The sequence below is a fragment of the Rhinolophus ferrumequinum genome, chromosome 20, assembly GCF_004115265.2.
Source record: "Rhinolophus ferrumequinum isolate MPI-CBG mRhiFer1 chromosome 20, mRhiFer1_v1.p, whole genome shotgun sequence".
NCBI classification, from domain to species: Eukaryota; Metazoa; Chordata; class Mammalia; order Chiroptera; family Rhinolophidae; genus Rhinolophus; species Rhinolophus ferrumequinum.
The window spans coordinates 22,688,457-22,706,875 of record NC_046303.1 but is presented as its reverse complement, the minus strand read 5'-3'; the positions used below and the strand labels follow the sequence as shown (position 1 = coordinate 22,706,875).

Sequence of the window (18,419 nt, the reverse complement as noted above, 5' to 3'; positions counted from 1 at the left end):
TTAATACAGGTCCTTTGCTTGAATACTTAGTATGTGCTAAACATTGTACTAGTCAATACAATTAATTTTTAAAGAAGCAGACATGGATATTAACCTTACGCCATGTATAATCAGGTTGACAAAATGCAAACATGAAGAAGTAGGATGCATCTCAAAATGCTCTTTCACCCGGATGGGGAGGCCTGATGACATACAAAAAACAGAAAATAATCTCCAACAGATGTGTAATTCCTAATATCAAAACCGTGAAACTTAAGCATATATTTTACATTGTGCTACTAATTTTGAACCTCTAAAACATACCAACTGCTTAGGAGTTCCAGGAAAATCTTCAGTTAGTATAGTAATGCAATCAATTTTAATTTTAAAAACAGGGCAGGTTTATACAACCACAGCAGAGGGTTGCAAAATGATCATGATAACTCAAGAGAAATGTAAATGTTTTTGCCTTAATAAAACAAACTTACAGCCTGGACAGGCTTGCATCCATTGAAAGGTAGCTAAACATTTCATCTAGGTTGAGTTCTGCAGATTTGCTTATAGCTAACAAGTAGATATTCTTTGATCTCTTTTTTTGCACTGTTCACTAATTTGCTACATGTAAATCACAGTAAAAACATTTCCCATTTAGGATACCATTTCTAACAGTTCTTTTTCATTCATACACTCAAAAATATACTGATCTCTTTCTAGCCCCCCAAAAGAGAATATCTATATATTTTTAAAGGTAGCAAATTCACTCCTATAAACTGGTAAACTGCTTAAACATTTAACATATGGGTAGCTTCATGGCTTTGTGGGTGGGCCAAGTTTCTGGCACCCAGAGTTTGGAAAAACTTCTCTGTGCCTCATGTCGTCTACATTCAGTTGTACACATGCTTTCGATTTGTCTAGTAAACATTTAATATACCCCTGGTCCCAGATGAATTCCAATTGATTTTTTTTTAATATTTTAAAATGTGATTTTTCACTTCTTTCTGAGGACAGGTACATTAAATAAAGGACAATAATTAATATCACACATAATATTCTTTAAAACATCACGAATGATCCATAACCCCACATCTAACTCTTCTGTTTCATTCCAGAGCCCGTGTTCACAGGAAGGCCATGAGTCAGGATTCATGATAGGAGGAGAAATAGACTTGTTGTTTATTTGACTAAGAAGAGAGTCAATTTGTGAAGCATAAGTATATATCCACATATGCAATGCTTAACGCCCACCAAAGTGGAAGGAAGGGCAGTCAAAATGAAAGTTATGGTAATTATCAAATAATTGAGTTAAAAAGAATTGGTAGATAGAATAGAGGTTCTCTGAACCCACACAATGCATACTGCAAAATTATCTACATATGTGTACAGGAAAGTAAATTGGGTGAATTAGGCCGAACATCATGAAAAAAGCACTTTTCAAAAGAAATATGAGGGAAATCTAATAACATGAAACTGGCTAATACTAAGCAGATCAAAGTAACAGTTCATCTTAAGGATTATAAAAAATGAGAAAAACTTTCATCTCACTTCAACTATTTATGAATTATATGGATTCTATTAATGAAAATTGCTTTAATTTAATGAATTGTCCTTTTAAAGAGAAAAAAGAACAAGCTTTTAATATTGAATCACTTCATTTTAGAACAAATTTAAATCAATGCCATTATGAAATTCAAATCATACTTCTAATGAATAGAAACTAATTAAGTTATAAGCTATCATGGAAACTCAGAGCAAATGCTTAACAACTCATTTGTAAATCTTAACAGAATAAAATATCAGCAAAACTAGTGGGTTGAGAAATAATGGCATGTAACAAAAGATAGGAAATAAATAAATGCACTTTGCATTAAAATATTAACCATATAAAGTTTTAAATGTTTTAGATGTTTCTATTGATTCAAAGAATTAAAAAGATTTAAAGATTTAAATGTTTCTATTGATTCAAAGAATTTTAAAAAATGAGTTCTATAATATCAGTATAAATGTTATATTTGTGTACATTTTTTAGATCCTTATTTAAAAGATTAAAGAAGTAATGAAACCAGAACTTCACATTTTAAACAGTCAATACAAAAACCTAACATTTTTTTAAAACATGTAAAAAAACATAAAAATGAACATTTTTTTCATATCACTTCACAAAGTGATTTCTCCTATAAGAATTAAACTTTGCCACTGTTATATTATAGCACAATTAGCTGAAGTATTACATATATCTATACAAATTAGCATTCTGTAACCTCTGTAAAAAATTTTAGAATCGAAAGTTAAAAGCAATCCAATGATTAATATGAAGCATTGATTTGTTTAGCTAGCATTATTTAAAACTTATAACTCTATATTTTTTTCTGAGAAAATTTGTCAGAGAATATAAATTACAGAAGTTAAGAAGTTACAAAAAGCAGGTATGTGATTTTTCACTGAGTTTAGTACATAATCTTTATACACGTTAGTGACTTATTAAAAATTTCATTTTACATGATCAAGTTTATTACTGCTGAAGCAACAATCAATAATTATTACTGTGGTTGTCCACAGGTCATTTAGATAAGTATTACATGGTATTTTTAAAAATAAATAATATTTTGGAGTTCACAAATAGACACTATCTATTGAAGCCAACCACTAAACATTAGTCTTAGAAAAAACACAATACACAGAAATTCCAATTACAGTGCTTCTAATAACAAATTGGAAAATCACTGGTATTTGTTTTGTTGGGTAATTTTTTATTAAAATAAAATACTAGCTTAACTTTTTATTGCCATAAAAAGTTATGTAATAGAACGAACATTCTACATTATGTAATAGAACGAACCCAATATAAAAGGTGGCCAAATATAACATAGTCTAAATTTGCACTACTAGAGTATCCATTAGCCATATATGACTATTTATATTGAAATTCAAAAGTTATTAAAATTAAATATAAATTAGTAGCTACACTTCAAGTGCTGAGAGCAACAGGTAGCTAGCAGCTACGATACACAAGAGTATAGAAATCAAAAATTTCATCATTGCAGGTACTGCTAAGAGGCGTAATTATCTAGCACAAAAGAAGTGTATGTAACATCATTGATGGTCATACATCCCATTCATTTTTTTTTTGGAGGGGTCATTAATTTATGTGTCTGTATTACAAAAGGAATTTTAATTCCTGCCTAAATGTTCTGTTACTACTTCAAGTCCCACTGTAAAAAATTAGATATGGAATAAGCAAAATTATCTAGTCTGAGCTAAAACAGACTGAATTTGTTTCTTATTTACATTTAAAAATATATACCTGAAAATGTGGATGGATATGAATGCGTGAAAATAAAACTCCCAAATTGAGAAGGGCCCAGCTTGTCGCTGCCCAAGTGGGAGTAAAAGGGACTAAATTTACCTTTTTACCAGAAACAAGTAAAAAAGTGTGAAAACTATGTGAAACAGGGAGTTTTAAGGCATGATACACTAAGCAACTAAGGACATCTCTGAGAGAAGACAAATAAATGACGTGAGCCCTGTCCCAAATTACTGCCTTGGCACATGGGGAAGCGTTGTGGATGTTCAGGTTTAAGCCACTCAAAATGATCAGAAGGAACAGCGGCTGACACACACCCAGGGTCAGAAATAGTGATAACAGCCATCACTCACATCAGAAAACATAACTTATAGGGCATTAGGTAGAGGACTAAGGAGGTCCTTGCCTCAGTTGTGGGAGATAAATACATCGCTTAAAACTGACAAAGGTGTTCAAATTAGCCAACAAAGATTAAAATGGGTATTATAATTGTAGCCCACATATTCCAAAGTTAAGTAGAGAAATAGAAGACATAAAAAAGGACCCAAGTCGAACTTGTAGAGATGAAAGCTACAGTGCCTAAGATGAAAAATGCACTGTATTTTTTTTTTTTTTTAAACTCAGGCCTCGGCATGTCTGCACACAAGAATGGTACAATGAGGTAACACTTTCATGTCATATGTGTGCTGAGCTCAACTGAATGACCAGCACGGCTAAGAAACATCTGCTTGGCATATGCTTTCGTCATGGTGTGAGATTAAATGGAGTAACACAGATGAATGAGTGAAATACCGTGTTTCCCCAAAAATAAGACCTACCCTAAAAATAAGCCCCAGTTAAAACTGCCAGCCAGACGGATGCTTTAGTACGTTATGACGATGTTCCAAAAGAAGATGACATGATAGTATTTGAATAAATGTAGATTGTTGTACATAAAAAAATAAGACATCCCTTAAAATACGCCCTAATGCGTCTTTCGGAGCAAAACTGATATAAGACCCGGTCTTATTTTCGGGAAAACACAGTAGCACATTCTGTTGGCATATTATAATCATAGCACGTAAGTCTGAAGATAACCTTTGTTTAATATTATATTTATGACAAGGCCATTTTCAGGCTTCTAGATCCATTTAACTGCAGAGGATAGGATACAAGGAAAAAACCCTTCCTCAACTGTTAATATTAGAAGTATTTAAGAGGTCCATCAGTTTATTGCACAATCCATATAAATGCAGAAATAGACTAGGAAAAGAAATCTCAATTTTCTTCCATAATCTTCGATTTCAAACTTTTGTCTTCATCAAAATAACCTAATATTTCTTATTAAATACATAAATATATGCTATACATATGAACTAAAAGATAAAATTAATGCTCATCAATGCAAAAATTTACTTGCTTAATATGGTAGTGATCCATTTAGAATTTATTTGAAACAAATATAAAGGAATGTCTCCTCCAAAAATGTTTGACAATCACCCCTTAAATTCAATCTGTAGGAGAAAAAGAAAGGCCCCACTTAGACATGAGAAACACTTCAAAGTTTATGCTGTCTTTTAGAGTTAATACAGAGAGTAATTTAAAAGAAGACATAAGTAGTCATTTATGGACACAATAAGTTACACTTCCTAACATGAAGCATGAAGATATGATTCGCAAGAACTAAAAACAGACATCTGTAAATTAGATGATTATAGCTATTGTATGAAACAAATTTATTTTTCTAAAAGGCAAAATGGAAAAAAAAAATTGTATACCAAAAAGTAAGGAGGAGAGACTACATCAAGACAGTAAAAGAAAAAAAAGCCTAAACCTCTGGTAGAGAACTAGCAGTATTGTTCTCCTTGATAGCTATTACTTGAAATGAAATTTCTACTTATTTCCTCAGACCTTGCTTCCTTCACTTCTGCAGGTCACCACAGAGCATTTATTTGTGGGGGGCTGCACTGAAACAAGGTGGAATAGGAGACATCATGTCCTGAATGGCATGGCAAGCTTAAGTAAATACATATTCTGAATGCCTACCCATGTTGTGTGGGTAAAGGGGGAAAGACTCTGAGCATGGGGGTGTAAAGGAAGGATTCCAAGAAGAATATTGTCACTCAAATTTTAAGGATAATAAGAGGGAAGCAAACACGAGAAACATGGTATTTCAGGTAGAAAAACCCACCAGAGGAAATACAGATATGTCAGGCAAACATGGTTGCATGCGTGGAAGGAACTACAGTAGTTCAGTATTACCAGAGGGCAAACTGCTCAGTGAGAATACCAGAGTAAGGACAACATTTAGCAAGATCCAGCCCAGACCAAGGCTTTATGATCTGACTAAGCTTGATCCAGGAGGGGATGAGGAGCCTCTGTAAAGTTTAAGGAAAGCAGCTTGGTAGATCTGCAATTAGCGAAATCTGTCACGGTGGCTATGATGGGGTCAAACTGAACCAAAAAGAGAGACTGTTGCAAGGGATAGTTTCTAGCGGGGAGAAGATGAATTCAAAAATTTTAAACTTCATGCCCTTGAATATTCCTGTCAAAACTTAGAGGAGTGATGCAGAGATAAAAACATAGCAGTGGTACATGAGTAATTACTTTATGTCATGAGACCTTGATGAGCCAGAGAGTATAGGTCTATTAAAGAAATGTTTAACAGGAGTTGCAGGTAAACGTACTAATTAATTGTGGCAAATAGATCATTTACGAATGAAAATTAAACCGAAGTTCAGGAAACTGTGGCCCATGGGTCAAATCCAGCCTCCTGTTTTTTGTAAATAATGATTCACTATAACACAGCCACACCCTTTTTAAAAAAATCTTGTCTATGACTGCGTTTGCACTGTAACAGCAGAGTTAAATAATTGCAATAAAGACATTAATGACCTACAAAGCATAAAATATTTCCTATCTGGCCCTTCAAAAGAAAAATTCGCTAATCCCTAATATAAAGAAGTTATCTATATGGTAATCTTATACAACCCAGCAACCCCTCTTTTGGGTATCTACACAAAAAAATCTAAAAACATTTATCCATAAAGATGTATGTATTCCTAAGTTCACTGCAGCATTATCCACCGTAGCCAAGACATGGCAACAACTGAAGTGTCCTTCGATAGATGATTGGATAAAGAAGATGTGGTACAATATAAACCTATATAATTTTACTAACCAATGTCACCCCAATACATTTAATTTTAAAAAGTTTCTCTTATCCAGGCAAATAAAATGACCTGAGTTCTCTCTTGCAAAATGAAGAGCATTCTACTAACTGGTTTTTAAGATCCTTTTCTCCTCTAACAATTTGGTTTCTCTTACTTGAAAAGGGCAAGTATTGACATCCCTAATGAACATCATGTGGTAAAGTGAAATGCGCATGAGGCATATTCTTAAACTGAGGATAATAACATCTATAATAATCAACTCTCAGGATTGCTCTGAGGATTAAATGAGATCATGTGTTTTAAAGAAAAGAGTGCTGACTCATTATCTGAAACATTCAATAAGTATCTGTTATTATTAACATTAACATAATTATACTAAGGATATTCATTAGCAGGCCACATTTGATGGGGGGTGTCTGAGAATTATAAATGTAGTGGGAGTTCCATCTCCTATAAATCAGAAGAGCAAGAAATACAAGATCACAACTGGATTATTGTTAGTTAAGTAAAAAAACTCAGAACTCTGTCATTTCCACAAACATATGAAGTTAAAAAAATAGAAATGTATAGTTTTCTCTCAAAAGATCTAGAAATGGAGCTAACACTCATAGTACTCAGAAGAGACACGCAGGTGACTGTAACCAGTGCTGTCATTCCCAATAAGAATTCTACAATAGCGATACCAGGATTATCTTGGCAACACTTGCAGCTCCACCTTACCAAATACCAGTGAATCCAGTACCCCAGCATGCAACTAAAATAAGTATAAGCTTCAAAAACCCATAAAGTAAAACCTCTGGTGCCTGGAAAATCAAATTATATACTGTACTTTCAAAAGTATCACACACAAATTTATTACCAACAGTGTTCAAGCCAAAGCATGTTTGGATCAAGAAGCTTTTTGCAGTGATTCCGTCACCTGTACTTTCAATAAAAGAACAGTTCAAGCTTTCCAGAAAATTGCACAAGGAATCTATTTTTAGCTGGCTATAGATTTTTATCCTAAAGCAATAGTGTTTAGGCCTGGTAATATTCTTACCATCTTCCTATCTACTAATGTTTTATACTTAACCATCTTCCTATTTGTTCATGTTTTGACTCATGAACACGGGTTTATTTTTGTTTTTGTTTTTTATTTTATTTTATTTTTTCAGACTAGGAAGCATTAGTACAGAAAAATTCATAAAAACATGATCATACAAACACTAGATAAGACTTGGCAAAGGCACTGTAATACGAAAGATATATTTTTAAATTGTACCTAAACCTGGAATTCTATTAAAATTCCAACATTAAGGAGGCGTTGGAGGAGCGTAGCCTGTGTTTCCAAGAAGGCTTTAGGATAGAGTTTCTATAAGTACAAACAAACAAACAACCAAACACACACACACACAAATACACACACACACAACCACGCACACAAACATTCACATACAAATGAATTGAAAGCTTTTGAATGTAAGTGAAATCATTCCAATTATCTCTGCCAACAAATTTGGGATAATCATCTGCCTACTCAACCTTCAGAAACAAATCAAAAAATAGCCTCTAACGTCCCCATCTGACCATCATCCATCCAGTCTCACAAGATACACAATTGGAGGTTTTATTTCCTTTCTCTCATTAAATCAAGTGCCATTTTTCAGTGCTTCTATATCTTGAATGTATCTTGATTCCAGCCATTTCTGACCATTCACTCTAAAACTACTATGTCCCAGCCACCACACCATTATTTCTTGGACTACTGCACTAGCGTCCTAACTAAACCAAATGTATCAAGGAATCTCTCTGATCTCTAAACTTTTCTCTGGCACCATCCAGAATGATGTGTGAAATGCAAATCTGATCACATCAATTTCTACTGGGTCATGCTGCTTTATAAAGTTCAAACTCCCAAGGCCAGTCTGGACCCAGATCTGCCTAATTCTGACCTCAACTTTCCCCAATGTGTAGTGTATTCTCTGTTTCAGATCCACTGGCTCTTTCCACTTCTGACCATTGTAATGTGTTAGTCTTTCCATATAGAACTGCTATTCCTCTTACTACCCATAGAACTGGACCCTGCTCAGTCTTCCAAATTTCAGCTTTCTCTCCTATCTTAAGAAGATCTCTCCTGGTCCTCTAGTCCAGGCTAAATTTGCCCCTTTCTCAAGCAGACCTAGATACAGTTACCTTGGGGTGGTGGATAGAATGGACAGTGATCAGGGAGACCCCATGATATCTCAGTCACTGATTCACCTGCCAGGCTAACTCTGGTCATTTTATAATTAAGCTCATAGTATTGAGAATCTTCATTTTGGAAAAAAACTTAAATAACGTAAAATCATTCCCTTACTTAAATGATCAAGATAAAACAATCTAGAAAATTAGCTTATATCAAAAGCCTCCTTCTTCTAAAGTAAGATGCAGTTTCAAAAAAAAAAAAGAATTAATAATTAAATAAGCTCCATGTATGTTTAAATACCTGCCACACAGAGGTTCAAAATATGTTACATGAATCTATATTAAGAATCAGTTAGGTAATGAAGAGAAGAGCATAGTTCCCTAAAAAGTGCTAACTAGGTAGCACCTAAAGTGATTTTAAAATGAAGTGGTAAGAAGCAGCGTTGGTGTGCGCTCTAATGATTAAGGAATTATTTTCAGAAGATAGGACCCGGGCTAGATGTGGGAGGATAGACTCCTTGGGAGAGGATTGCGGGGGGTGGGGGAGATTAATCTTGCAACTGTTCTTAAAGAAAGAGGAAAAAAAGAAGGAATGAAAAAGAGGAAGAGCTAGACTTAACCTAGTAAAAACCAGATTTTAAAAAGAGGAAGATAAATAAGAAAGGCACACATACAAGACAAACCATAATAAAATAAAATAAATAAAATAAATCCATGAATCTTGTGATAAGGATTATAGAAAGGTCTCAAAAATGGCTCAAAAAAGAAATACCATTCCATCTAATTCCTATTTAATATGACTAGAAGATGACTGAATTGTTCTATTATATCCCCACATAAAAGGCATGCAAAGTGGATCATAGCACAGTGAAAAGTCTTGACAACGTATTGTAATGGAGAATATATTTTTGGAAAGAGAAGCTACTTAGATGTCATCAACAGCCTCCTACTCTGCTTCCAGGTAAAGATGCTGAACTAAGGTTCTTAGACATAAAAAAACTTGGCCAAGTGAATAGACATTTGTTATTTGCAGACCTAGTACTTGTACCCTAACTAGACTCCAGGTTCAGCATCATTATAAAAAAGATCTCCCAAAACTTAAATCACAGTCTTTTTTTCTATTCAACACTACCTTTCCAACAATATATTTTTCTCCATGAAGTAAAACCCTTTTAAATAGTATAAGCAAAGTCAGGCTGGGCCTATTTATATTAACGCGTGTTATATTAATGTGTTATTGATTATAGAAATATAACATTTAATTTCAAAATAATAAATGATACTAAAATATATTTGGTTCTATCTTTATATAAAATACCATAACATAATTAACTAAAGGCCATAACCATTATGTAAAATAGAATCCAGTGCACAAAAATCAGATGAGAGAAATTCCTAGGCCTATTTTTTTGATAAACTGAATGACCAAACCAATTGTTCAATTCCTTCTCTAGGACTAAAATTGATGTAAGCTGCCTAACAAAGATGGCTAGTTTCCTTTATTTTGCCTCTTATGCATTTCATGTTAAATTTTAGACACTGATTTACGAGGACAACACTGGCAAATAAATTCACAAACAATTTTGCTCATCAGACCAAGCTCAGTAAACTATTTAAAATAGGAAAATAAACAGCGATTCCAAATCCAGAGCTTAATCAAGAGAAAAATATTTATACAACCTAAGAAAAGTCTGCTGAAATTCACTCTATGCGCATATTCCGAAAGAACATCACCCTACCTGAAAACAACAACCTATATTCATGAAAAGAGGGAATACTAGGAAGGTGGGAATCATGTCTTCACACATCAGTTACGTGTCCTTCACAATTAACCTTAGGGGATTTCTATATCCCGTAAGACAAACTTTGCAGTAACCTTTAGCCATAAGGGAAGAACTCCAAGAAGTTAAAATAACAGTCAATTCTTTCTATTCAACACCTTCTGCAAGAATGACTTCATTCCTCATCTTTGTGTTAGCTATGAATCCCTTCATGACTGAAATTGCAAAACAGTTCTAAAGGTATTTTAAACCAGCATTTATTTAGGTTTTATTATTGATGTAAGCAGGAAATACCTGAGACTTATTATATTAGCAGGAAACAAATGAAAACATTTGTAGAATTTATGGAAATGATTGCATCTCTACCACTGAAGCTGCGTACAACCATGAAAGAGAAAACTTGAATGTACTTGAAGTGAAAACATCACAAAAATTCAACATACAATAAATTGTAATATTCTGAAGGAAAAATCAAGGTATTCATAAAACTACAGTAGCAACATGGTTGAAATTGGAGTAGAGAGGGATTTGGACCTCCTCTCAGGTCATTCATTGCCTATATAACACACACAAAAATCCATTCAAAAATATATACAAATAAAATAGGGACCAGAAATATAGATATACATATATATATGAAATATATATATATGAAATACATATGTGTACATATGTGTGTATATATGTACATATGTGTGTATGTACATATGTGTATGTGCACATATATGTATGTATGTGTACATATATGTATATATGTACATATGTGTGTATATGTATATTTCTGTGTGTGTATATATATATATATATAGTAAAAAGTAACTAATATGGCGGCAGTGAGAATTACAATAGCCTGCTCTCTTTTGTTTGGTTTATAAGGACTTGCGCCTTAAAAACACATTGTCTTAGCTTAGTGATAACAGGGTTAATCAGAGGAAGCATACAGAACTAGTTAGGTAAGGTGACAAAGACACAAGTCTGGGATCTGTTAAGAAATTTAATAGGATCACAGATTTTTATAACTTAAATTCAATAAAGGCTCAATACCCTGTGAAGCTAAAGTAAGAAGTCATTAGCACTTAAAAGAAGGAATTTATGTTTTCCCAATTGTCATTTGTTCTTTATTAGGAAGATATATTAAATACATATATGTGTGTATATGTATATTTTTAATCTTTTTTCATCTTATTATTTAACACATTCATGAGAGCATAAAAGTAACAAGTGTATTTGATACATTGCATATTGGATTGATTCTGTTCCTGGCTCTGCCAATGGTGAGCTGTGGAACCTTCTGGAAACAATTTACATCTCTATGACAGTTTCCCCAGATGTGAAAATATCAAGTGTCAATGGATGGTGGTTTTCTATTTTTTTATTTGCTGACATGTTCAAATATTAAACATTTTGAAGTTTTTAAAGATCATATATTCTGATCTGTTATGTCAATAAACTACTTCCCAGTAACTAGAACTACATAAGGCACTTCTAAAGGTTTATTTATGCTTTCAAAGCATTAAAATTCCATGCTACAATTTATGTTTTGCTAAAGTGAATTCATGGATTCCTATCTCTCATTAAGCACCAATAAAATTGTCTACATTGTCAGAGGAAGGTAGAGTTTTTGTATAATCCTTCATATAATTACAGTAAAATTATTTGCTGTAGAAAAGTGATAAACTAATGTATCAAGTAAAAGTAAAAAGTCTACTTCATATCTAGGTTTTGAACTTCTATTTAGATTTGTTGCCAATTTATTTCTGCTTTTAAAAATTAAACATTTCTTTGGTGCCTATTATATGAATCAGCTATGCTCACTGGGGAAAAAAAAAAAAGCTTTAAATAAGATTATACTGTCCATTATCTCATTTGATAGTAGTACCAAAGGATTTTTGTGGAAACCCTGCCAGATGCAAATAAATTAGAATCCTTATTTTACTTTCTGGATCTGTGAAGGTATTTTTTGATAGTTTTCCAACTGGTTATACATAATCTTGACTGGAAAACAGCTACAGTTAGTTTTATCTCCTGAAACTCTCTTCTCCATTGCTAGGGGGAAAATAAGCAAACAAACAAACAACAAACAAACAAAAAGAACAGCTCTCTGACCATTAATTTCTAAGCCAAGAACCCAGCCTACAATTCAGATTCTTAGCACTTTTGAGTCTTGTATAATTTAGGTAAAAGTCTAATGCTCTACTGGAGTGATTTTTATATCAGAAATTTTATGAAATTACCTTTTATTATTTTCATACGTTTAACATATTACTTTATTTTTCTAAACATCTGTTCATCATTATTGCCTAAGTAGCAAACAAAAACATGTGCTAGAAGTAGAAAATAGAGAACCGAACATGTCCCACATCGATAGCTATCATATCAGATTATTCTAGAAAGAGCACCTAGATACTCCTCTTCAGAGTTGCAATCTGGAAAAGGTGCTAGCAGTACTATATACCCCCTGGTAGCCACAAAGAAGAGAAGGTTAACAACAGTAACTTCCGTTAGCTGTCAGCTAAGGATAAAACATTTGGATCCATGATGATTTATACAACAGACTAAAGAGCATCAGAAATTACATCTGAAAAGGACTCTCAAACAGGATTTCTAATAATTTAACGTTACAGAAGAAAGCATTGGTTTTTAATGTTTATAGGGCTTTTTGTTAAAAGACATAGAAAGGGATCTGATTTTTTTTTTAAATTCTTTTATGCCAACCAGTCTCAATCAAAAAAGAAAAAAAATGTTTGTTTGTTTTTTTTTCCAAGTAGGGGATATTCTTCTAATACAAGGTGTGCTTGTTATCGGAGTATGTGTTTCCAAAGACTCACAGTTCAATGACTGCATATGATAAGAAATGTCATCCCAACACGCACACAGAATCATTAAGAAACAGAAGACGTATAACGTGACCCCATCCAACTATCGCTACCCACTCTAATGCTGACATCTATTTCAGCCCAAATAGTCAACAATACCATGGTAATATGCTAACTAAAGCTCTTTCAAATTATCCAAACATCTAATCAACTCAGCAACACATTTTGAGATTTTAATGAAGAAAAAGAAATGAAATTGATTGCTAAGGTGAATTAAATTGTTTTCCAAATCTGTCTCATCAGCCAAACAATTGCAGTAATAAGGGCAAGCAGTTATAGAAATCATAGCAAGAGCATAAACTCAAGAATCCACAATGAAAAGTGTCTTCTGGGTTTGGGTGGATTGCCTCAGTTTGATGAAACTTGGTTAAACAGAAAAGCTGAATTCCAAGACATGAAGCATAGTTTGAAGAGACAAAGCTACCTTAATTCATTCACTTACTGAAATCACAACAACAGGGTACAAAATGGAAAGATCACTCTCTTTAAGCACATCCAGTAGTTTCTGGGTTTCTTCAAATTCATAGGCCCCAACCTGAAAGACCAGAAAAATAAAAGGAAGTGAAAAGAAGTTCTTAAATGATTTAAAATTTAATTCAAGGAGCAAAATGCAGAACTTTTAGATAATCATTCAAAATATTTATCAAACTCAATTTTTATTTTCATGCAATTTTAAAGGATAACCATAAGTTTATACTTATTGAAATTTGAACGATTTATTAATTGAAACCGGTGTCATTTTATCTGCTGTATACCACATACAAGGCATAAAATTGAAGATATTATCTAAATAAATATCACTGTTTTCTCATTATGGGAATTAGTTATTAAAAATGTTATTTTCCTGGTTCAAAGGATAAAAAGTAAAATTTCCAAATACATATCAAATAACACAAGTCATCTATCACAATCTTAAATTCGAATATTTAAGAATCAAGAAAAATATGCTATCTTCCACACTACATTTATATAGAATCTCTAGTGCTTTCAATCATTTGTATTTACTACTTACATTCACACAAACAAAGTTATAGCATTGCTCTAAGATGATTTGTTGAAGATCTCTGCCAGTATGACCCAGAGCCCCAGATGTGACTTTTACATGCTAGGAGAAAAAACAGAGGGGGAAAAAAGAGTTTACAATTAGCAGAAAGACCAAATCTGAATATAAAACAACTCTGTTACAAATGAGCCCAAATTGCTATAGGCTCGTCAAGCCAAGGACCACATATAAAAACAAAAAATTCAGGCTTACATTTATGAAGCTACCAAGAAAGACATTTGAACTAGTCCTTGAATAATGACTATTATTTGAGCAAACAAGCACATTAGGAAATTGTTTCAGATAAGAAAAAATATATAGAAAAAGCACAGGATATATTCAGGTATAGGTAAGGAGCCTGGTTTTTCTTATATAAAGAATATATTGTAGAGAATGTTGGAATAAAATAAAACGGTTGGTCACACAGGGATTGTTGGAGGATTCTGTAAGCATATTGAATTACTACAGTTACAAAGAATAGGTTTAACAAAACCTGGAATGACTAGAAGCAGGGAAAGCAATAAGAAATTATCATAATAATATAAATGACCAAGAGTTGAACTAGGGCAATGATAGTAAGAAAAGAGATGAAAAGACTACTACTAGACGTAATCCCAGACTAGATTTAGAAGGAATGGTACATACAGTACAAAAACTTACCCAATGAAATTTTTATTCCATATAGTTCAATATTCTAATTAATTCCTATTTTTTCTATTACAACAATATAAACAACTTAATTACTAAACAAAGGATCTGTTAAAGTGATATCTCTGTTATATCAATTCCATAGGAAGTCACATTTCAGTGGTTAATACTGGCATTCCATTTAGAATGCTTTACATATAATTCTAAAATAAAATGCATGTTCCTTAGGTAAAGTATCAAACTCTAAGAATAGTACCTCTTCAGCAGAACTCAGCTTCAATTCTACATAATTTTGATGAAATATATGAGAAAAGGAAGTAAAGGTTTTAAGGTCTTTGCTTTGCTATAGGAATTAGTTGACTCATAAATTTCAAGAATTTTATTTAGATTTAAAGTTCTCATTGAGGACAAAGTTCAGAAAGAACATTATTTTCAAAAAAGAAAAAGTCCATAGTTGTCAGCCACATGCTGACAATGAAATAGAGAAGAAATCAGTTTCCATTGTGCCACATCTAGATACGACAGGGAGACAATTTGCCAGGGGGTTCTCACATATCCAAACATATTCAAAGGCATTAATAGCTAATTTACTCCAGATTGGGTTTTCAAGGCTGTCCACAGCACACAGACTTGCAAACAGATAGATCTCTTCCTGGAGCAAATTTACTTATGTTCCAGAAAGTAGAGACATCTCTATCCCTTGGATCAGATTTGTTTGGCATTCTTGAGCAATAAAGACAATGTCTCTCGTGAAAGGGAGGGTGGGCTGGTTTACCAGCAGCTCCAGTAGAAGCCCAGTGCTTCCCAATATCAAGATTCTTCTCCAGTGCACCCTATTGCTTGGCAACACCTAGCCCCAACTGCATTTTCTTGTGGGACTTGCAATTCAGAACACCAGTGGTACATTGTTATTCTCCTTACTGCTTCTATTGTAGAACATTGTCTTTTCTCTGACTGGGAAGTTTCATGTCTTTTGCTAATATTTAGGATATTGGCAGGTATTTTCACATACAAGTAAGTAATCTTCAGATCCTACCAAGTTTCTGACTTGATAGATATGAAATAAGATAACCACAGCACCAGATCTTCAACAGATCATCCGAACTTCAACAAATGTGTGTTTAAGTGAATTCTGAATAAAAAAAAAAAATTATAATTTTCTTTTACATGTACATAAATAAGGTCTATGATGAGAACATGAAGGATATTCTGATTTAGCTTTTTAAGTATTAGAATTCATAAAATTCTTGAGAACAAGGTAGGGGATACTTGAGGACAGAAACTCATGTTTCTTAACACCATTAGCAAATGCCTGATAAATAGGTTTTTAAAACTTACCAGTTTTTTTAAAGAAAAAAAAAGTCCTCCTTCAATGATAAAAGTTATATGTTCTTAAAATTCAAAAAAAACATGCAAAGGTTTTTTTAAAGGGTTAAAAAAAATTCACCCCAAAATACCACTACCTAGAAATAATTACCCTGAACATTGGGTAAGTATCATTCCAACCATTCTTATTAATAATATATGAAGTAAGCTGGTAGAACAAAAAGATGAAGGAACAAAAGCATTCATATATTTTATTAAAATGAGATCACGATATGCATGTAATTTTAATTAAATGAATATTAGCAAAAAAAACAATATAGTAAAACTGAAGATGCTGCTAAATTTCAGATATCTTCACTTCTAGAGAGTTCAGTTAGTTTCTAAATGTTAAGAAAAAATATCGTGGATTGGATTAAGACTTTGGATTTCTAAAGGCAATGAATTTTATTTGTAAGCTAGTATTAACTGACTTCCTTCTATGAGAGAAAAAAGCACATTGTAACTTCTACCCATCATATTATTCTAGTTCTAGTCAATCATATTATTTTTACTCTGACAGCTTTATTAGGTTCATATCCTATAGTATATTCAAAATCCACATAATTCAGATAATCTATATTCCAGGAAATTGACTTCTTAACAAAAATCTCTCCTTTTCTAAATTCTTTACTTTAATTAACTTTGATGAACTTCATCCATAAGTAGCTTTGTTTGTTTGTTTTTTAATGAAAGCCTCAATACTTTCAGGTTCCTTGAGTTTTTACTTTTATACTCAAAGAATAGCTAGCTAATCTGGGAATAAAAGTTTGGTTCACATTTTCCCTCATAAATCTGTAGTCAGTTCCACTATCTTCAAACATTGTGCACTATCCTGATGCTTTTGATACTCCATTTGTCGTTCACCCATTCTCCATTCATCATTTATTGGGTAGATTTCAACATCACGTAGTTTTACCAAGAAGATATTTTCCTATTGTCTTTAAAGGTAATTTGATAATTTGACTGGTGGTAATATTCTTGGATTCCACTTTCATTTCCTTCAAAATTTATATACACTGCTTCGTTATATTTGCACAGTGAACACTGTGGAGATGCAAGAGGTAAGGCAGATAGATTATCCTTGTTTCTGTAAGTTTTGTTTTTGTGTTTTGCACCTGAAGAATTCTTTATATGGAAGTTCAAAATCCTAATCAGAATCAGAACATGTTTAATTGTCAGTCGTTATTACTCAGTTTTTTCCAGAAAATATGCCCTTCAAGTCTTACAGAATCAATTTCTCATTTCAAGGAAATTTTCTTCTAGCTTCCAGAAGAATTTCTTGGCTTGTCTACTTGATATATACACATTACCCATGTGTTGGATGCCGTTAACGTCATTCACATCGATTCTCTTTTAGTTGTCATTTAATTTTTACTTGGAATACACTGATTATTTATTTGGAATACACTTGAAATACAACGTGATTATCTCAAGTTTCTATGATAATAACCTGACTTTTGATGTCTTCTATTCCTAATGGACTGCTTAGTTTCATAATAATATTGTTCTAGTCTTAATTTTGTTTCCTTAGCCATTCACAGTGGCATTGCAAGGGATTAATAGAGTGATTGATCCCTTGCAATGCCACTGTGAATTTTCACCCTTTCTTGAAGTCAGACTTTTACTGAGCCCTTCTGTAGAACCAAAAGGTATTAGAATATTTCGGGGGGCTAAGGTGGAGCCTTGAGGTTTCTTTCAGATTTTTAAAATCTGACTTGTATGTGCTGTGATTATTTTTTACAATGAATCATAGAGCTATCTAATTATTTTTTGATAAGTTCGAGACTTAAAAATGCTAGGTATTGGTATAGCTTACCCTGCCTCTGCTGAGGTACCACAGAGAATTAAGGAATTTGATCTGATTTTCCCTGGGTTTCACTTTAGTCCCTCAATTTGCTTCTCCCTAATTTAAAAATATAAGAATTATCTGGATTTAATAAATCACCTTTTGCCCTATAACACTGTCTTGAGGATCCGTGGGTAGGGTTTAGAAGACATGATGAGCCAGGTCATCACCTTGCTTGTTTCTTGACTGTTACTTGTGAAATTGATGCCTGAAGTTGAGTTGGGTCTCTTACCTTTGTTGGTTGTTGTTAGTAATTTCGTTTGCTT

At 32.9% G+C, this 18,419-nt stretch overlaps 1 protein-coding gene across 4 annotated transcripts in view; it reads right to left on the bottom strand.

Annotated features, from left to right (window-relative positions):
* Nucleotides 1-18,419, bottom strand: part of CRPPA (CDP-L-ribitol pyrophosphorylase A) — a 216,795-nt gene that overhangs the window by 98,402 nt on the left and 99,974 nt on the right. For all 4 annotated transcript variants that reach the window (XM_033088857.1, XM_033088859.1, XM_033088860.1 and 1 more), the window contains 2 exons: nt 14,265-14,357; nt 13,695-13,787 (listed from right to left, as the gene is read on the bottom strand). In XM_033088857.1, the coding sequence (XP_032944748.1) occupies nt 13,695-13,787; nt 14,265-14,357 (186 nt within the window). The remainder of the gene's footprint in view (nt 1-13,694; nt 13,788-14,264; nt 14,358-18,419) is intronic.